Here is a 21696-nt window from a genome sequence, read left to right as displayed (position 1 = left end):
TTTTTTTTTTTTTTTTTTTTTTTTTTTTTTTTTTTTCCCTGCTTCTTTCTATTTATTTTGTCTGTGCGCGGATGTGTGTGTGCGAGGGGGGGAAAAAGCCTTTAAATGAAACTGCCGAGGCTGTTATGAGAAGAAAGGCAATAATCCCGTCTCTAAATAACAGAGGGAAGGGAGAAGAGGAGGAAAAAAAGCGAATTCTTGCTCAGGGCTTTGCAAACGCCTGCAGGGCAGAGGATTAGGCTACAATTAGCTCAGCCCTTTGCTCTCGCCCTAGCTAATTTTGCGATGAAAATTGGATATTTTCCCCTCCTTTTGGTGAAGGTCCCCACATTTATTCCCCCCCGACCCCCCCAGTAAAATCAAACACAACCCCTTGACAACGGAATGGGGCCGGGAAGGCGGCGGGCGCCCCAACCCGAGCCCCCCGGCGCCGCCGCCGCCCGCGAAGCCCCTCGGGGCTTTTGGGGGGGAAGGGGAGGCGCGGAGCTCCGCGCAAATCCCTCACGGCCGGCCCGGCGCTGCCCGGGGATAACGGTCCGGGGCCGGGGAGGCTCGGGCTCGGGCCGCCGTCACGTCCTTCAGCAGACTTACTGGAGAGAAGGAGGAAAGAAAAGGGGGGGGCGAAAGGGGGAGAAAAAGCTGATTTTAATCATTGTCATTTGGTCTGATGTAATATTTCCCCAGGCGTTTTCGACTAGGCATAAATTTTCGGCTCCCAAATAAGTAACGCAGGGCACGTTTCTCACATCTCTCGGCTCCTCGGTTACAATTAGGGTAGCACCCACTCTGCACTTGTTGATAAACTAGATCAAGTTCAAAAATAAATAATAAAAAATAAAATATATCAAAAAAATACGGCGGGCCCCCAGCGCCGCCGGGGCGCAGACGGGGGTCCGGGCGGCGGGGGGGCCGCAATTATTGCCAGCCCTCGCTCCCCCCCGCCTGCCTCCCCCTCCCTTTCACCCTTTGCTAATGTCTCGCATTGTAAACGCCAAATTTCCTGTAGGCCATTAAAACCAAATGACGTCTATCGACATGCATTGTGCTATTGCGGAGCGCCCTGGCAGCCCGCCCCCGGCCAAAAGCGCCATTTCAATTAGAGCGCACGGCGCGATGGCGCGGGGCTCCGCGGGCGGCTCCGCGGGCGCGCAGCGCGCCCGGAGGGGAGGGGGGCGGGCAAGCGACACCCCCCCCCTTCCAAAAAAAAATCATATATATATATATATTATGGATATATATACTTTAAAACCAAAGCCCGCCCGCCTTTAACTTTCAGCTCCGGCCGCGTCCGCGCCTTTCCGCGAGTCCCCGCGAGGCTGCGCTCTACTACGGCGGAGAAACGGGGGGCTCCGCAGGGCTGCACCGCGGCCGCGGAAGGGGCGTCCCGCTGGCGGCGGGGCTGCAGCGCCTTCTAGCCGCCGAGCGCGGCCGCGCAGGGAGTTACGCAACACTGCGCGGGGCCGCCCGGCTCGGGGCGGGGGCTGCGCGCCCCTCCGCGGGGCCCGGAGCCGCCCCGCCGCGGGGAAGGCAGGCGGGACCCCGCCGTGGGCAGCGGGGATAAAGTTACCTTCCGTGGCAGGAATAAGCAGAAAGTTTTCTCCTAAGGGTAGCTTGCCTTTTTTTTTTTTTTTCTTTTTTTCTTTTTTTCTTTTTTTTTTTTTTTCTCGAGTACAAACTACAGGAGAAGAGGGAAATTTTCTCATTAAAGTTACATCCCTGCAGTTAGTTCAATTACTTGATATATGCAGAAGATGTTGTAAATTTAAAGATTTAAATAGCTTACAAAGATGCCGGAGGCTCCATCAGTTAATTTCCTTAATTTATGGATTTTTAGCTGAGCTTCTGAAATGAAAAGGAGAATGAGAACTAGGTCAGCAGAGAGATTTGCATCCAGAACAGACTAAAATTTGTTTTCCTTGACCATCCCACCGGCCCAGGTGTGAGCCTTCGCCAGGGTCACCATCCCACCTCTGACCTGTGGGCTACAATTCCCTGCGAGCGAGCAGTATGGGAGGCTGGATTTTATCCCTCAGTGACCTGAGCAGAAGCGTGCCTCCAGACAGCTGCCTCACCTCATCACCGGTCCAGGCTGCAGCCTAAGCGGCCTCATCTCCCAGATCTCTGCTCAACAAGTGGAGGACGGGGAGGATGAGATCCACTGAGGCTCGGTGACCTGGCACACAGCCCCAGCCATGCTCAATATTTCTGTAGGGGCGCAGGCAACTATTTAGGAGGAGGACTTGGCTACTATGTTCCGTTGTGAACTGCTGACTGCTAAATAAATAAATACGAGAATCTTGAGCAGCAAGCAGTGCATCGTAGAAATAGGATGCTTCTGCACTGAGGCAAAGCAAAGAGGAAAGAAGACCTAAAAATATTGCACTGAGCAAAAAGTAGAAATTGTTTCCTGACTCATCCCAACACATCTGCGACAGGTACCATTTAATTGTGCCACATGGTAATGGGATGCGTGCCTAATAAAGATTTGTTGTGTTTGCTTGCAGACCAAAGTAAAGACTCAGGAGCACTTGGGATGAAAGAGGCACGTGCGTGGTACGTAGCTTGTGCGGGATTGTTTTTATGGTATCTAGAAAAGAACAATGTACTTGGGAGCTTTGATTTTTTCTTGCCTAGATTAATGCCGAGGATAATAAAAGTACGCATTATAGCTCTATATGCACTCACTCCTTTCTTTCTTCTCACTCAAGTGTGCAAATGCTTTTCTGTTGTTGTATTTCAATATGTATGAATATATACATATGAATTAATACTTAAAAGATTGATACAAACTAAACAGTTTTAGGAAGCAACATTGCAATACGATTAGTATTGGCGTTCGTGATTTAACATTTCTTTTCCCACTAGATGAAGTTTCTAAGATTTGCAAGGTACATGTCAAGGACGGGTATATAAATGGATTTTTATTTATTCACAACTCCAAGACTAATTGCTTCTCTTTGCCTGAAGGCCAAGAGATTGGTTTTAATATGACACTTCAAAAGTATTCATAGAACTACAGAGATACTAAGTGTCATTGTTTAAGAGAGAAATCTGGCTATGCTACTTGTGACCCTGAAAATAAAATCTTCCACTTCATTTTGAATCCTAATGTTGTTTTCCAGAGTTACACTTAGAGCTCAACTGTTAAGAAGTGTACAAAGGAAAATATTAACTAGTGTGTAGCGAAAAAAAGAATAAATACTTTTAGAAGTGAACATACATAACTCGTTTTCTCAACAACTCTATTATCCTCCTTATAAAGCAATACAAAATTTATAATAGAAGATTCCTGAGCTTGATTGTATGATATTATAACGAACAGTGCTAAGTTATAACTTATCATGGTGTTTTAAAACTTCTTGGCTAAATGCCCAGCATGTGTTTAAGATACTAAATACTTCAAAATAAATACTTTGGATTTTTTTCTTATCAGCGGTTCTTTGTATTCTGTGTAGATGCTTAAAAACTGAATTGGACAGAACCACTCCGTAATTTGTGGTTGTTGTTCTTTTTTTATCTAATTATTACATAGCTCATTTCAACTTTTTCAATGAACAGATCAAACATTTCCTGACACTCTTAAGACACTGTGAAATAGAAGTCCCTAAAGAACCCCATGTCTTTTTCTCTGTTTTTGTGTGTTTTCCAAAAATATTGCCTTGTGTATTTTTTATTGAACAAGATGACAAGATCACGAAAAGATGCACATTTTCAAGGAGTAGAAATTTCCTTGATTTCAAAAAGACGTTACAAATACATTTCTAATTGCATAGGAAGTGATCAGGTTTGAATTCTATTGCCTGTGTGAAAGAAGGTATCGTGAACTGAAAAATAATGTCAACCTCTTCTACACCATGATGTATGAATTAGCGTAACGACTTCCAGTCTGTATTGCTCTTGAAGGGCCTGTATGAAGTTATTTTGGTAGACCTTATCCTGTCTTAGTGCTTTTCCTTTTCCTTATGTGTCATAACTTGAGGTTTGAGCCTGACTTCAGGACTTCTCTTGTTACGTATCTGAACCCGAGGTTGATCCTGGCTTCCTGGTGGTGAAAGCAAAGTTCCCACTAACTGCAAAATGTGAAGAAAGAAATCCCCAGACTGCCTGGTCCTCTTGGAAACATCTCACGCCCCAGTGGGCATTACAAATAAGAGAGAAAGTCTATCATTTAATGGAATGTTTAAAGCAGATTTAATTAGTTTTTTGTTCTGTTAAAAGAAAGGAATCTATGTCTATATGTTCTCAATCACAGTTAAGGCACAGCTGTATTCTAGATGGAGTTTTACTTGGGGGGCAAAGACTTGAGTAAGAAATTGGTGCTTCAAAAGTAGTTGCTGGACTCCAGTGTGTCTTCAGTCAGCAAAGCCTACATTACTTTTTTGCCTTCAGTGAGGATTCATGAATGTGACTGCCTTTAGTCTTGTTTCCTGGAGGGAGAAGACTGACCGCAGAAACACAGGGAGAAACACATCTGAGTGCGGAGCAGGTACGCCACGGGTCCTGTGACTAGCACCATTACCTCCCCCAGCGAAAATGAGATAGAAGCAGAGGTGTGGAAGGCTGATGTTACAAATGCGTTGAGCTGGTGGGAAAGGTTTGTTCTTGTGAGAAACCTGAAAATATTAAGCACCTTGAAATACCAACACTTGTCACAGTCGTTTGACATACAGCAAAGAAAAAAAAAAAAAAAAAAAAGGAAGAATTAAGGCTCCCAGTTGAAGCCAGCTGCAGTGCCAGTCATTCTGCAGTGGAAAATTGAGCCAGGGTTTTCTAATTTAGACAAGAAATTGTTTTGTAGGCAGATAAGGAATTTCCTGGAAGCAGTAAGCATGACCATGCAGAGAAAAAAATCTGATCATTAGGCACTCACAAAGTCTTGTCACTCTTTTCCCTTGAATGCTCTTCTATTCTTTTCAAGAAACGGATTGCTGCTGTGTGAATTTACAAACCATTACTTTATTGACTAAATACATACGGTCTGTTTTTGAGGCTATCCATTATCCAGTGCCTAACTCATGACAACAGTGTGATATAAGGAAATAATCTACACTGGACTGCCAAGATGAAATACCCTGTCAGGAAATACAGTATAGAAGAGGTCTGCCTGTCTCCTCTGCTTCTGACTCTTATAAGCCAAAAACAGTTCCCCAAACTAAATTTACTTTATGAAGATGTCCCATGTTAGCTCTCAGCATGGTATTCCTCAGTTTGTTGTGTTCTCTTACTCATAGTCTTAAACAGTTACAATATCAGGGAATATTTTTAACCTGTTTAAGTAACTTCCATGGCATTAGTTTTTAGCTTCTTATTACATAAAGCTTATCCATACTATATATGTCACGGAGAGGAAAAAACTTTTTTATGGTTGAGTGTAATCCATTCATTGGTTTTTGGAGACGCACAGTTCTCTGTAGCATGTCACAAATCCACATGGTGTCCCTGAGAGCTTGATTTTTGCATATGGATCGCTGACTTAGCTGAACGATGTATAAAATTCTGTGTAGCCAGGCAGCTCCCAACAGAATACACTTCTAAGGGAGGTTATATGCATAGCTTCTTCCAGCAAAGGTCTGGAATAAGTTACACTGCAAAAATACCACTTAACTGAATGCAGAGAATAAAGAAAAGGGCCGTAATGCCCCTTTTGGATCATATCATGTTCTGTTTTTAGGATCTTTGGGCATGTGCACATCTAGAAACATAGGTAAGTTGCTCTTATTTATGTAGCAGAATTTCAGCCCTCTTTTTCTTTGGTAAATAATAGACTGAGGGGTCCGGATCTTGCAAGGCTGGGACAGAATCTGAGAGAGCAGTAGCTCAACAAAGCACAATGAAGACACGAGAATGGAAGAAAGCTGAGCAAATTCTTTCAGATACGGAGACTCCCTGTGATTCCAGAGAGGGACAGAGTAATCAGGGGAAGACCAGGGAAAGTCTGATGTCAGTAACAGGGAAGAAAATGTTCTTAAACACTGCAGTTTCAGACCCGCTCTAAGTGAAAGGATGTACAAGCTGTTGTGACCCCCCAGACAGCAGTCTGAGTAGACAGATAAATTCCCTTGGGAGGCAAGGGAATGACTTCTTGGCCACTAAAACAGAACACAAACTTAACAGCACATGGAGAATGAATGAAGCACACTTTTGTGTTGCAAAATATCTAACAGAAAAAGCACAGCTGGGTGGAGGAAACTAAAAAAATTAATTCAGGGTCATGAAATTCATCTGTTAGATGAAATGAATAGTGAATTGGAGTTTGTGGGGCTAAGACTAACTTGCAAATTAGGACACAGCTCAGAAAGCAAGCAAGCAAACAAACAAACAAACAACCTAATGCATGATAACAGTCAATACAAAAAGGCAGCAGTAGCAGTGTTCTGGTTTAGGATTTCTACTGCTGCAACACAGAAAGACTTGGGGCTGACAGCAGTTCTGAACAATGATTTTTTGAGGTCTGTCTACATTGTGGTGCTGCTGCATCACAGCTCCAGTTTTCATCCCAGTGTCCTAACCCCGTGATGGTCATCCCTGCCCACCTGCAATGCAGGTGGGCTCAGCTGGAGCATTTTCACCACACACTGTGGTGGGAACATGCTCCTACCAAGAAGGTGATGCACGGCAGTGTTGTTCTTCCTGGCCCACTTAGGCGCTGCTGGGGACGAGATTTTAGCTGCAGTCTTGATGCCTTTGTTTTAGCACAAAGAAGAAGAGGGCTCTGAACCTGGACAGCTGAGTAGAGCCTATCCAAATCCCATTATGCCAGAGACCCTTGGAAGGGAGGCAGTATGTCAGACATATGGTTGCAACATGCTGTGCTCCAGCCATCCTCAGCTAGCGTATGGTCTCCTGAGTACCATTGCCAGCTGGGCTCTAATTTACACTGGGCCTGAGAATCAGGGACCTTAACAGTCTCCCTGATGGTCTCTTCTCCTTTGCTTCACTGATTTTAGATATGCAGATATTCAGAGCCTTTCATTCCTCCTGCCTGGCATCCTTTGAGGCAGACACAGGGGCATACACTTCTTTACTTGAAGCCGTGCATTTGGTTGAAAAAACAGAGACAAATTTTCTGTGAGAGGAAAATTTCAGAATCCTGACTGTAAATTCTTTAATATCAATGGTATCACTTCAGATGTTGTGCAGGTATGTGAAGTTAATAAAACAGATGTCTCCAAAAAGTCTGATATAGAAACCGCATTGCCAAGTGGTGGAAATCATATGTATCTGTTCTAACCAACATGCGCTGCACCATCATTTTTCATGGATCTGTGCTCTTAACTCTTTAAACATTGGATTAGTTAACATTTCTGTCATGGATTTCTTCTCCGAGAGAGAAGAGGAGATTACCTTTCTTCTTGCTGGAGTAAACTCTTTAAATAAGAGGCACATTTCTCATCATGAAATACATATTGAAGGAAATGGTGCACAGAGGAGAGAATAACCAAATTCTTTGCTAAACCCTAGTTTAACCTTTAGTTTAAGTGTTCTATTATAATCACACTGTTTTTGCCACCTTGTAATCAAAGTTTTCATTTGGAAAGGTTATTAAAATAAGCTAATTTTGGATTGTAATATCCAGCTTTTATTTGCAATTTGCCTTTGTGGGAATTTCAGAAGGAACCTGTAAACAGATTAGCCTCAATACAGTTTGAAATATAAATGATTTAATGATACTGGACCCAGCATATTGCCCTTCTCAAAATAATTTATAGCAACAATTAATATAGTTCTGTTTTTGGCCAGTTTTGGAATGTTATATTCATTCTGCTTTATGCAAAGGACTGTTAACTGTGTTTAATATGTTTGTGGAGTATTATTTAGTTAAGTATTTTGTTGTCAAGACATCTTGGAAAAGAAGTGCAGGTAAATTTTCAGACATATGATTTTCCTTGCTGAATGACGGTAATTGAGAAGCCCTAGCAGTGTCTCACATTAATCCCTTGTTTCTGAACACACTGCATTATCCATAACACAGGAGACCCACCTTGTTCAGAAATGAACCTCTTCCTGGAGTTTATTTTCTGCCCACCTCCTTTTCCTCATAAGATTCTCCCAAGCTGTGACTGACCAAGCTGTGACTGACCAAGCTGTGACTGAACTGGTGGAAACAATCAACAGGACCATCAAGCTGTCCAAGGCCATGAAATCCCACCTATGTAACTATGACCGTACAATGCCTTCTTTTTGCTGCTTTTCTACCCAATTCTTGCATTTTATTTCAGATGACTCTTAGAATTTGGAGCAGCAAAATGTTTTCCTATGCTTCTATGTGTGCCCAGCATACTGGGAACCTGTTTCTTACCTGGACTGCAGCACTCAACACACAACTGCTGACAAGAGCCATGTCATCAGCTCCGGTGGGGTGGTTAAACGATGCGGGATAGTGCAAGGATTACACTTGGGTCTGTGCAAGGATCCCATACTGCTTCTGCATTCTCTGCCTTTAGGAGTTTCACTGTTCAGTCACAGGCCTGAAATTCAAATGCAGACTTTTTCCCCTGTGGGCCAGATATTTACTTGCTTTTCAAAAGCATCTACATTCATATTCCCAGAATGGCAGGGTGTTTCGACTGTGAAAAGGGCAATTCTTCCAAGAGGATTAAAGGTTCTTCTTTCATGCGTCCGAGGAGGGAAAAAGCCTGGTGGTAGCTGCTGTGGCGCTGAGGGGGGAGACAGGAATGGGGCTCTTCTTTCTCCTCACCCTGCATTTGTTGGGGCCAGTAGGAAATCTGGTTGGCTTTGGGGGAAAAGGACCAGAGGCCACTCTTACAGGGAACTTCAGTAGCAGTGTTCCTTCCTTGTCTCCCCTTTGGCTTGTCAGATGTGTTTTGCCCTTCATATCCTCAACTGAAGGCTGCTGCCTGCATGGTCCTGCTCCTCAGCGCTGCCACGTTAGGGTAGCAAGTCCCTGTTTCTCTTGTTGTGCCACATGAAACTAAAAATACCAGCCCCACTGGAGTTACTGCTACATTAAAGATGTAAGTGAAATAAAAATCACTTTCAGAGCTTTTTATTTTTTATTTAATTTTTAATTAATCTTAATTAATTTGAATTTCGAAGCGATCTGAAAAATAGCTTTAAATGAGTATATATATATATATTCATCATTTCCAGTGCTGAGAGCATGAATAATGCAGGACAAACGTTGGTCCTCTCTGTCTGTAGGGCAGGAGTCAGGACTTGGTGTGGATCAGGTGGGGGCAGCCAAAGGGCCGAGAGGGCTGGGCGCTCGCCAGGGCTGTGCAGGAGAGTGAACCGGCCCTGGGACAGCCATGGGCTCCTTCTCCCCGTGGGGATGCCGGGCAGGACGAGGCCGGGAGGCCGCAGTCGGGGCTGTGGGGATGACGCCCTGGGCCACCCTCCCGCTGCCCGCCTCAGCCCGGCGCCGCCGCCTGAGCCCTGCGCTGCGGCCTTCCCGCCACCCGCCGTTGCCGTGGCAACCGGCGGCTGCTCCCAGGGGTCGGCAGCAAAATGGCGCCCCCGGGGTGAGGGGGCCCGGGCCCGAGGGACGGGGCCTGGCACGCCGAGGGGGTCCCCGCTGTGGGGCCGGGCGGTGCCTCCCTCGGGGCTGGCTGACAGAGCGGGGCCCGGCCGCTGGGCGGAGGCAGGTGGGCGGGAGGGGGCTCCGGGCGTGCCGCTCGGTGGAGGGAAAGGCTGCCGGTGTGGGCAGGGGCTGGGAGCCGTGAGGGGCGTCTGGGGAGCCGCCTGGAGAGCGTGCTCCTCGGGGAGGCAGGAGGTGGTGGTGCTTCTAATTAACGCCCCTGTGGTAGGCTAATCCGCGTGAGGTGCTCTCAGGAGGACTGCGGCAACAAAGGTGTGTTTTAGGGCTAAGTTAATTAAAAGTTGCCTGTCAATCTGCCTAGGTCCTGGGTTGCACAGAGTGAAACTCTGCTGTTGCGGCTCCCTGTACCTCAGGAGGAAGCACGCTGTATTTATGCAGTTACAGCACTGTTTTGGCTACCCTCCTGTAGAGGTAGGTAGCTTCTCAGCTTCTTCTTGGCTTCTCACGGGAAGGTGAGCTTCTCAGCTCACTTCAGTCGCTCCTCACAGGGCACCAAGTGCTGCTTCTCCTCCTGCTGCCAGCCGGGCTGGTTGTGGTGGGGAGGGCTGGGCTGCTGCCTGCTTGTAGTCCTCAGGTGGAAGAGCCTCTTCTGAGACCCCCAGGAAGGGTGATAGTGGCATCTGCTGCAGGTCTCTCTCTCTGCCTGACTCTTACACATAAATATGTATAAAAGTATACATGTGTGTATATATGTATGTATTGCATGTTATTTTTGGAGTGAACTTGTTATTTGGGATTGATAACAAGGGAGCAGGTCTCCCCTGACAAACTAAATTTAAAGGCAATAATCAAAGTTGGATTTGGTAGGTATAGCGACTGAATAAATCAAGCCATCTGGATATCTGTAAGCTCCAGAGTTTCACGCTGCATTGCAAAGCACGGCAAGCTTTTCTCAACTGTTGAGTTTTATTTATTTATTTATTTATTTAACACGGAATAGTGCGCCAATAGTGCTGACACTTGTCTTCCCAGAAATAGATGTTTAATCAAAGTGTTTGAATCTTGAAATCAGATTGCTGTTTCTTAAATTCTTTGTGGCCTGTACAAAGTAACAGAATAGCAAATTAAATGTTGTTTAATGAAAAGAAATACTACATTCCTAGGATAGAAAATACACAAAAAATATAGGGAATTACTACACAATTCTAAGAAAATGTTGGAGTAAACTCCTTAAATAGGATAATAAACACTTAATATTCAGCTTTAATCAAAAAGTGTTCTAACCACTGTTCTATCCTGAGGTTTTTGTGCCTCACTTCTATAAATGGAAAAAAAAAAAAAAAAAAAAAAAGTAGTTGGAGGCCATGGCCGAGAACCATTTTCTTAATGATACCCAGGGAGGCTTGCCAATCTGCAGGTGATGTTCAGAATTAAAGCAAGATCTTTGAGCAATTTGGAGGAAAAGGATTATTGAATCATGCAAGATTAATTTCTATTTTTCTGAGAACAGTAACTGTTTTAAAACAAAACAAAAAACAGTCGAGTACTTTTATTTCACAAATGTTTATTATGAAGGTTCTCTCTGACTCTGGAAGTTAATTCCTTTTTTGTACTCAGTAGATGGCCAAAAAATTCAATGTAAGGGGCTTGTTTTATCAAAACTCTTCTGTCTGACTAAAGCACCAAAACTATTTTCATACTTTTAGTCTGTATGCTATATAGAACAATTTTGTGAATAAGGCTGATAGTGCTAGTCTACAGGATAGAGAAATTTTGTGAAAATGCTCATGTTTTCAGGGTCAACCACTTGCCTTTGCATGGCTTGCAAATGCTGATCCTCGTACAGATCTGATGATTGTTTTAACGTGGCCAAAAGCAAGCAAGCAAACAAACCTGATGGTGTTTCACAGTGGAGTTAGCAGAGATCAGCACTTGTGGTGTTCTAGGACTCCTATTTTTCATCTGCTCCAAGCTTGAAAAGCATAATATTAATTCAAGAGCATATACAGGACTGTGGTTAACTGTTCACTAGACAAATTGAGATGTCACAGGCTGTATAAAAGAGTATTTGATCTGTTGTGGAGCAATTAGGAAAGCAATAATTTCAGGACCAAAGCTCCCAGCTCGTTCACAGCAGAGCTGCTCCAGCTAGAACATAGGAAGCTTTTAATGGGAAGTAATGGAGTAGGGGAAGAGAACCCATACTTGTCTCTTTACAGGGGAGAATTACAACATGCTTGCTGTACAAATAACAATGCTTAACTATTTGGTTAGCATTGCTGTCATGAACCCATATCCTTATTGCAATTTAAAACACTTAATTGTAATTCCTCCCTTGATTACTTAATGGAGCTGTACTTCAGATTGGCTTTGGTCTTCCCTGCTTACCTGGGATACCTGGTGATCTAGTGGATATTTTTTTCCTCAAATTTAGAACCAACTACTGGTCTCTGTTCACCTACAGTGAACTTGGCCATGCAATTTAATGCTTTTTCTTTGTGCCTCATAGTTATGCTAATGGAGTAATAACTTTGATACTTAATGTTTACAGTGTTAATAGCAAAACATAGTAGCTGTGGCTTTATTGTGTTGGAGGTTCTTAGTATGTTATTTATAGATCTAAAACCTACAAGATATGATATAAAAGCCTTCAATAAGAAAAATGTTACACTTCTGAGCAGACAGTGAGAAAATTGCCTTTTAGAGGTCAAAACTCCCAGTGCCTCTGGCAACATGGCCTTGATGTCATTTGACAGGGTGGAAACACAGCCCTTCATGGGAATAAACAGCCAATACCTGCATGATTCATTTTGTTAGGAGGGTTCTCCCATTGTTGCTAGGCAATATTTGCTAGGTGGAGTTTTTTTTTTTTTATAAAGCCAACAACCAAAAAAAAAAAAAAGAAAAAAAAAAAAGAAAAAAAACTGCTGTCTCCTCAGATATAATACTTCCTGTAAGTTGCCTTACTGTTGGGGTTCATTTTGTTTGCTTGTTTTGATAAGGTGGTAATTTCTCCTTTCTGCAGAACTAACAAGAGAAGCAGTGACTGAATCCCTATAGATGCCTTCCTCTGTGAGAGGCAGGGAAGGAAAGAGGTGGGAAAGGGTTGTCACCTGGTTAGCGGAAGGATTCCTTATCTTCCTCCTTCTGTACCTTCTTAGAGCTGTCTGTATGGAAATGCTCAGCGGTTTTGTGATGTGCAATTCTTACAGAAGAAACATGGCAGAGACCAGCAGACATTCATTTGAAATGATTTTCATTCTCTGCATTCTGGAATGGACTTGAAAGCAGGTCTCAGAGGCAACTTGTATGTACCAGTTTGTCTTACATATTTATTTATGACAGACTTGAATCTTCAGGATGGTATTCTATCAAGTGACATACTCACTCAGTGTGATGTGTGTCTAAAAATAGGTCATTGTCAAAGGACAGGGAAGAAATTGTATAAATTCATCAAACTAAACCATTGCAGTCTAGTATGATAGCACAGCAAAGCTCCTGTGTTTGAAATAAACTTTCTAAGGATTATTTCTCTAAAATAATATATTAGCATTATATTTATCAAAGCAGGAGAAGGCTGGTTGTAGACTATAAGATAGCTGATGCCAGTGGGTTACTCCTGGCACAGCAGTTTGAAAATTGTTCTCAAAGTAAAACAAACCAGAGCTCATACCAGAAAATAACAGTATTGGACCAAACTTTACTCATGTTTAAAATACTCTTGAGTTCAAATAATTCATTTTTGATATGTTAAATCATACTATAAAGCATTTATTTAATGTGGGATTTAGGTATTTTGGCTGGAAAATAATGTTCCTTTTGTGTGTATTTGGCCCACGTGAATGGATTTTTCTCCCCTTTAGAGTAAGTAATGGTATACTTGAAAAATAAAACCACAAAGAAAGACCCTGTTTAAAAACATGACATCTGGAAAGGAATTCTTGTCCCCTTAAATAACCTGTTGATGTGTAACAATGTGTATTTTTGGACTCTAAGAGTTATTCAGATTTTTCTGGTTATGAGGATGTAAGCACTACTATTTAAATAAGACCTGCAAACGTAGTTGCACAAAGCAGCACACGTTCTGTTGCTTAACTGCTGTGTTTTTACTGCCAATCAACTAGAGAGAGGGACTGATACTTAGTTAAGGATCCTCTGTGGAAGTGGTCAGTAAAGGTACAAATATATATGTGTAAGGTTATGTGCTAGGGTTTGAAGTTACCAGGTACAGGAAGGAGTAGGCAAGAAATAAAGGAGAAGTGTGACATCTGGTGGAAAGATAGTATCAGGAAGGAAAGATCCGTGAATGATAAACAGGGTTTTGAGGGAGAGAGGGAGGGGGGCTTAAAAGTGGGTTGTGTGATGTGTGGAAGTATGTATACCACTGCTGGAGATTGATGAGATCATCTCCAGTGCATAACCTCACCCACTCATATCCAAGTCATATGTGATTTTCCACTTAAGCACAGGTCCTATTGCCTTTGGATAGTACTGTTTTTCCTGTATTTTTCTTCCATTAGCACCTTCTTTGCTAGGGCAATATATTCTAAGAGTTGTGTATCTCTATTGACAGTGACTTTTTCATGATTTGGGGAGAAACTCCCATCTGCAGGTTTTGGCCTGCTTGCTCACAAATAACGCTTCTTGGGAACTGGCCAACTCTAGGAGGGAAACCATATAGTGATTATATAAAGACAAATCTGGCATTGCAGCCTTCCAGTTCCAGCTGGGACAGTCCCAACAATGAGATGGGATAGGCCCAGCTGAGGTGGTTGACCTCTTCTTGGTCAGCCACACTGGGCACGTAACACCACCATGAGCGAGTAATGTGCTCCTTCAGGTAACCAATTGCTAGAGTCACAAGCTGGGGGATACACATAAACTGTGATGTTCTAGTACCATGATGAGTAAAATGCATTGTTTACTTTGAAGAGTGAACCGTTCTGCTGTGCTAGCAGAACTGCACTGTGTTAGTCACAGTACTTACTGGTATTCTAAATGAGTCCGAGTGGAAGGAGGACTTGGAGAGAAGTTGCTGGTACGTTCTGTGCCATTTAGTTTAGTTCAGTGTTGAGCTGTTCCCAGTCTACCTCTTCCTCATGAGAATGACAATAATTACACTGTTCTGTGTGTTTGAAGTAGGTTGTGTAGGCACACTCATAGTTGTGAAACCACATCGATTAAAAGCAGTTAAACTCTGTTACCGTATTGTCGTATGAAGACTGGATGTAGGCCAAGCTTCAGTCTCCTTGTGAGATGCTTGGTTTATATTTGTTTTATCTTGGGGGGGAGGGAACAAGGCTGTGTTTTCCCTCAGGGAACCTAGTTACATCAGTCAGTAGCTTTCAGAAAATTACTGTGGGGGTACGTAGACAGAGGAATAGTCCTGTTAAAAAGGAGCAGTTACTCTAGTTTAACTGCCTTGAAGACCTGAATGAGCAACACAAGGTTTAGTGAAGTTGAAGCCTGATTATTTTAAGAACTCTCTAGATCTAACCTAATAATCAAACCAGAAGTTTTGAGGGGAGAGGAGGAGTAAGGGAAGGGTTTCTTGAGAATCTGTTGCAAAAATTTCAGACAGAACTAAAGTTAGTGAAGTTGGATGTGAAACTTGCTTATGGAACTATACCACTGGATGCCACTGTTGCTTCATGGAATGTCATACTAAAATAACATTGGCTCTGCTTATTTGAAAATAGCTGCTTTTCCTTTACTGTTCTTAGTTCTTTCTTTATTACTTGAATCTCTTTTCATATCAAAGGAAAGGAGAAATCATGCCCCACATATTCTCTCCAGCAACATGGTGATACGGTTCCCGTATCTAGAAGTGACAGCTTGTCATAAGGAAGAAAAAGGAATGACAAAGTTTTATTTTTTTCCCCCTTCCTTCTAAGGTAAAATCTTCTTGAAAAGAAGAAAGGTTCAGATGAAAGAGCAGCCAATTTTCCTTGCAACTAAATTTCTTCTCTCTGGCTCAGAATCTTGTATTAATCACACCTAGATTTGGACACTGAGACTTTATTCCCATTTTAATGTCATCCCAGAGAGCAGGGCAGAGGGTCATTCTTGCAAATACATGTTTATTTCCTTTCCAAAGTGTAGGGCATTTTGTACTTGAAAGTGCTTTTTGCTGGTTAGAATTTCTTTCTTCCTTGGGGGAAGCAGGGAGGGTGAAAGTCATCAGGTAAATTTTTAATGGCTGTGTGTTTTCACTGGCTCACTGCAAATCAACTGATTAACAACTCTTGGTCTTTTCTCTAAGTCATACAGCGTTTCTTATTTTTTGTTGTTGTTCTTTTTACTGAAACATACCCATAAATTTATTAAATGAAAAGCAATCAAAATCCAAAAATCTGACCCCCAGTTTTCAGGTTTATGTTTTGTTTTTCTTTTTTTGTATTGTGCATCCAATTCCTATGCTTTCCTATGGGAGAAGAAAAATATATAAGAAACCCAAGAGACTTGAGCTTTTTCTGTTACAATGGTGGTATATGCAGCATACTAGCATGGCTTCTTCAGGGATGGGGACCACCTTCTGCTGTGTGCCGCCTTTATTGGGTAAGCCCTAAATGTTAGTGGTTCCATGAAGTGCTAGCCTAATTAATGACAGTAGAAATGGGGAGGAAAAGCAAACACAATGGGAACGATGTGCTGAGATGGCTCTGAAGGAAAAAGACAATAGCCATGTAGCCCTGAGAAAGCACGTTTATTCTGTCTCTGCAAGCTGGGCGGGAGAAGGCAGACAGCAGGGCTTCAGCCCCGAGGCCTTGGCAGTGCCATGGAAACGGCACAGGAGCACCACATCCCTCTGGCGCTCAGGGCCTCGTGGCTCTGCTGCGGATTTAGAGGCAGCAGCACCCACGCAACCTGTGTGGGGATGCAGGAGGGGGAAGGTTAAAATGCGCATTTGTTCTGCTGCTTCACATTTGGCTTGTAAGGAAAATTAAGGGAGGGGGGAAGGATCAAGTAAATGTACTAAGTTTAGTGTCAGAGATGGAATAGCAGCTGCAGCACAATCCACTCCACTGGATGTCTGACAGCCAGAACGGTTTAATTACGCCACTGTTCAGTGATAATTCTTTTCTCTCTGGAACCTGGGCTGAAGTTTTGTCTTGATTAGACTTTGTAATCTAAGGTTTTCCAGTGGTCAGGACTGGATGCTGCTTTTTACGTTGTTGGAGGTACCGAAGGGAAGCCTGCCAGCAGAGCTGCTACTGTTGTTGATGCCACAAACTTGTAGTGGTGACCCAGATAACATTGAGACTGACACAGTAAGTTACGGTGTCAGGAGAAATAAATGTCTCCCACAGCCCCTCACAGAGCTCCAGCTGTGCTGCGGTACCTGCCCTTAAGCCCAATCTACCCAAGAAACTGACCCACTGCTGACAGTCTGGGACTGGCTGGGCTTTGCTCAATTATGAGCTAGTTGTATACGTACATTCAGAAAATGCACAGTGCTTATAGGTATTTGGAAAGTAGGGTCATTTAGGGTGCTTATTAAAGGACCTCTGCAAAATGGTTGCTTGGGCTCTGCCATGCCAATTAGGAATTCCTGATGGTCATCTCAATATGACAGCTCTCTGGAGAGCAATTTTGTGCTCTGTCCCCTCATCCACCACCCTCTGCCCAGTTTTTCTCCCTCCTAGACCTGGGAGGGGGCTATTGTTCAAATCATGCTGATCAGAGAGTTTTAGGAGGGTCTCTTCTCTGTCCTGAAACCACAAGTTCTTTATATTATGCCATACAAAAGGAAGGTTCTCCCTGTTGTCACTGGCTTGCGCTAGGACTGGTTTCATTGCTGCGGAGTACCACGTGGTGATGCTGTGGCTTGATGTTGAGGGCTTGCTCAAACTCTGAAATACGTGAGGCACTGCAAGATGGAAGAGGTGGACGTTTTCTGCTTCTGACTTGGGTATCTTTGGATAACATTCTAAATAGAATATTGCTGTGAGGGGGGAAAAAAAAAGTAAATGAAGTTCGACTTTTACTCGTGAAGGCCTGGGCTCTTACATTTAATGTGTAAACTGGTAAAAAGTGAGTAAGATAGAATATTAAGGTACTCGAGCTTGGGTTATTGAGACACTGCTGTGGGGTTAGCAAGCTACCTAGCATACAGGAGAGCCAGAGAAGGATTAAAAACAAGCATTTCACTTGTATGCCATGTAAGCTGTCTGCTGCCTCTTCTTTCCAAGAGTTTTTTAGCCCATGTTACTTCTAGAGTGACTGGATGCAGAAGGCTGCAGCTGAGCACTGCTCCCTGGCTTCCTCCTTACTTGCGTGTATATGGAGAGATCAGGAATTCATGCTTATATGCTTCTGCAGTCTTGAGTTCCTTTTGAGTATTCCTTAAGTGTTGAAAATTCAGTCCCTAATGCATCAAGAACTTATTGAAGATTAAAAAATCATTGATTTGTAGCTGTGCCTATTTTTGTTTACTGGGAGTCTTAACATCTATCTATCTCTAAACCCCACCGCCAGAAATGGCAAAAAAAATGTTCTATATCTCTTACAGGAAGCAATAGACAAAGAGCAAATGTGTTTTGGAGCAGAGGTTGCGAGTGTTTCTCCATGCCACAGGCATTGTCAGGGTTGTGCATATGGCTCTGTATGTGTGTTCATAGCCATAAATCCTTACGAAGCAGAAGCCAATTGGTTTTACCCCATGTAAGCCTCCACTTGCTTATTTATTTGAAAGCAGCAACTCATTCTTTTTTATTTGTAACCTTCACAACTTAATGTTTTTATAAATCTTAAAGGTGACATCTTCACAAGGTAGTTCTTCTCTCTGCAGTCCTTCCTTGTCTTTCATCCTGCTGCAGCTTGTTAAGAAAGTGAGTCAATGTGATGCAGCCCCCTCTTTTACTGGGGGTGTGGTCTTTGTAAACTTATCTGGCCTCTTAGGAGATGTTGCATCCTTTGGCTGCTGGTTTGTGAAAAGTAATTTTGTTTCAAAAGCACGTATATCTCTTTCAAGTGGTGTTGGATGCTTGCAGTTCTTTGCTACAAGTTTCTCCGAACTCTCAGAGATGTTTTTTTCCAACAGCTCCTAGCTGATAAGAAGTCACTCTCCTGTGATAATCCTGTGGCCACTCATTTTGTTCCTTCAAGCTTCTGTTCCCATGTAGCTAACCTAGTCATTAGTCCGATTATTATTTAAACTGATTGCGAGTTCTGGTTTGGACTCCTTTTGCTTCTCTAGTGAGTGATTAGAGAAGGCATTTTTCCAATCAATCCGTACTGTTAACGGAAATGTTATCACTTGCAGAAGATACATTTGGACACTTGCAGATTCTTTTTTCTAAAGTGATTGAGTAGTTCAAGCTGAAGCTTGTAGCACATTCCTAGAAACTGTTGGCTTTGCAATGCACTAGATGTGTAGGGATTTCATGCTTGTGCTTGACAGCATGAAAATATTCCCCAAAGATGTTTTTTATATCTTTCCTGTCCTCCATTGTAATGAATTCAAGTTCTTGCTATTTCTGCTAGGGCAATATTTCAAGTGCATGAAATCTTTGTTATATTTTGGGACTTAAGTTCTTAGGTGAATATAAGAGACCAAGGTAACAGATAGTGGTGAGATTGCCATCAATAGGAAAAAGTATTTTGAAAGATAAAATAATCATAAGTGTCACTTCTAAAGCTGTCCAACCACATATTCTTAGATTAAAAGAAGCAGATTAAATTCACTATTCAGTTGGTGCGTGGACTTTCCTGAACATTCTGGGAGCTGGAGCAGAGTTAATAACAGAGGGTCAAAGAGAAGACTGGCTGGTTATTAATCTTAGTTTGCCTGTGGAATATAACTGAAGAATGTTTTTTTTTTTTTTTCTTCCTCCCCTGAACAACAATGCTATGAAACTGTAGGTTTTGCTCAAATCTAACTTAAAAGCAATTGAGTAGAAATAAGGAAAGCTGCAATATTGCATCTCAGGTTTTTTGTTCTCCACAAGGAACCTTGGGAGTGGAGAAGACTTGCTGTGATTCAGATCAGCTGAATACTAAGACTGTAAAGATTTACTGGGACTGCCAGTCTTTGTACAGGTCTCAGAGCATGTGTACAGGGGGAGTCTAGCTATATTATATTTGGAAAGTAGAAAGCATTAGAAAACAAATAAAAGCTGCATTATTATAACTTCATCCAAAGTATTTAATCATCTGAGATAAGAGAATGCAAAAGGGCTAAGTGTTGCAATAAATATCTTCAGAACTGCAGCTCTGCGTGGAGAAGTACACATTCTGAATTGGTAAAAGAGTTGTATTAATTATATGGCATGCTACACTACACATGAACAGCATTAAAAAGTCAGCCTTTATCTTAAAACACTTCCAGTTCCTACTGTCCTCATTATTAACATCCAAATTCTATATTAACGCTTCTGGCAAGAGGTAAAAGACATCCAGGGTGAAAAGAAATTAGTTTCATTTTTCAGTAATTATGGGGAGAACTCTGTTCGCTGGCTTTAGTCACCCTCTCAAGTTATTCTAATGCTGCTGGTTAAAAAGATCCTGATCTATGGTGTTTTGGTAATGATCAACAGTTTTAGAAATGACATATTCCAGCAGCACAGCCTCTATTACTGGGACACTTTTTCCCTCTTGGGCAGCTGCCAGATCTTTCAAAAACACTGAGAAAGCTTAAGGAGGGTAAGTTTTTTTTTTTTTAGACTTGCTGCCACTATTTCTTGAGATGCAGACTAATGTTTCTAGTTTTCAAATGAAAGGCTACCTGCTTCAGGACAGGTATTTAAACTTAATCTGTCTGAGGGGAAAATGCTGTTAGTATCACAACTAGGTAAAAGAAGAGCCACTATAGAGTACGACAAGAATTAAATGGAAAAGACAGGACAGCATGCTAAGGTGGTAGCATATTACTATGTGGTGAGCTCTATACGAATAAGAAAAATCTTAATTTGTCAGATGTGTTTTCCTATTTTTATTTTGGAAAGGTCTTTTGTTTTGTAAGGTTGAATGGCAGCTGAGTAAAACATTGCAGTAAGAGGATGGTAATGCATTTTGAGAGATGTTTCCTCGAAGACTGAGTAGGTACCTGCTGATGGGAAGTAGGAAGGTGTGGTTTATTTTTCTTTTTCACTATTGAAAACTGGGTTTATGTGGTACTTGAAAAGATCAGTGGTCAAAATAGAGCTCACTACTAGATTGCTTCCTTCTAGAGTATAGCGTGTTGCTGTTGTAGTAAACTGCTGGTATTTTGTCTCATATGGATGTTGATTTTTTTTTTCCAAGTTTTGAGAAGCTCTCACTTCCCATGCATCCACTTACAGTGTCATGCAAAGAATAAATGGCACTTTGAAATGGAAGTGAGCAATAACTCGGGTACTTGAATTGAATGACCATTTTCTTATTGTATTAAGTCCTTGCATATCTGAGTGACTTGTGTAAACAAGTGCATTGATCAAGTGGCCTTGTGCCATCTTGCAGAATTTCTGAAGTTTTGTTGTGGGTTAAGCCCAGTAAGCAGCTGAGCACCACACAGCCACTCATTCGCTCCCCATCACTGCAATGGGGGAAAGAATCAGAAAGGGTAGACCTGAGAAAACTTGTGTATTGAGACAAGGACAGTTTTTAATAAATAAAGCAAAGCTGCTTGTGCAAGCAAAACACGGAATTCACTTGCTACATCTCTTCAGGCAGATGTTTAGCTATTTCCTGAAAAGGAGGGCTTCATTGTGTGTAATGGTTACTTGGAAAGACAAACACCATGACACTCAACATATGCCCGTCCTGCCCCTTTTCCTCCTCTTTCCCCCAGCTGTTATTGTTGAGCTTGTCGTATAGTACAAAGTATCTCTGTGGTCAGTTTGGGTCAGCTGTCCTGGTTGTCTTCTCTTAATGTCTTGTGTACCCCAGCCTACATACTGGCAGGGCAGCGTGAGAAACAGGTAGGCTTGAGGCTGTGCAAGCACCGTTCAGCAGTGGCTAAAACATCCCGTGGTATCATCACTACTTTGGGCCCCAACCCAAAGCACAGCACCCTACAGGTTACTATGAAGAAAATTAGTTCTAACCTGGCCAAAACCAGTGCATGCTTTCATTGACATTTATGCTTGAAATGCAGTGTGGTGTAGAAGAACCACTGTAAATGGGGGGGGGGGGGGGGAGGATGGATGGTGATACTTGTTTAGAATTGAATTCAGTCCACAGAGAAACAAACGGTTTCTTGCTGGGATGGCTCTTGC

The 21696-nt window shown here is 42.6% G+C and overlaps 2 protein-coding genes across 12 annotated transcripts in view; one reads left to right on the top strand and one right to left on the bottom strand.

The window, feature by feature from the left end:
• KCTD15 (potassium channel tetramerization domain containing 15) overlaps window positions 1–21696 on the bottom strand; it is a 207883-nt gene that overhangs the window by 44947 nt on the left and 141240 nt on the right. The window lies entirely within an intron of this gene.
• The window catches only part of LOC118172975 (bcl-2-binding component 3, isoforms 3/4-like), a 48567-nt gene continuing 36010 nt past the window's right edge, over window positions 9140–21696 (top strand). For 10 of the 11 annotated variants that reach the window (XM_035337185.1, XM_035337189.1, XM_035337192.1 and 7 more), the window contains exons 1-2: window positions 9140–9605; window positions 9861–9970. In XM_035337185.1, the coding sequence (XP_035193076.1) occupies window positions 9293–9605; window positions 9861–9970 (423 nt within the window). In that variant the 5' untranslated portion in view covers window positions 9140–9292. Of the gene's footprint in view, window positions 9606–9637; window positions 9764–9860; window positions 9971–21696 lie in introns of those variants that run through there. The other variant, XR_004753949.1, reaches the window with a different exon arrangement.

Source organism: Oxyura jamaicensis, chromosome 11 (assembly GCF_011077185.1).
Source record: "Oxyura jamaicensis isolate SHBP4307 breed ruddy duck chromosome 11, BPBGC_Ojam_1.0, whole genome shotgun sequence".
Classification (NCBI taxonomy): domain Eukaryota; kingdom Metazoa; phylum Chordata; class Aves; order Anseriformes; family Anatidae; genus Oxyura; species Oxyura jamaicensis.
This window is presented reverse-complemented; position numbering and strand designations above follow the sequence as displayed.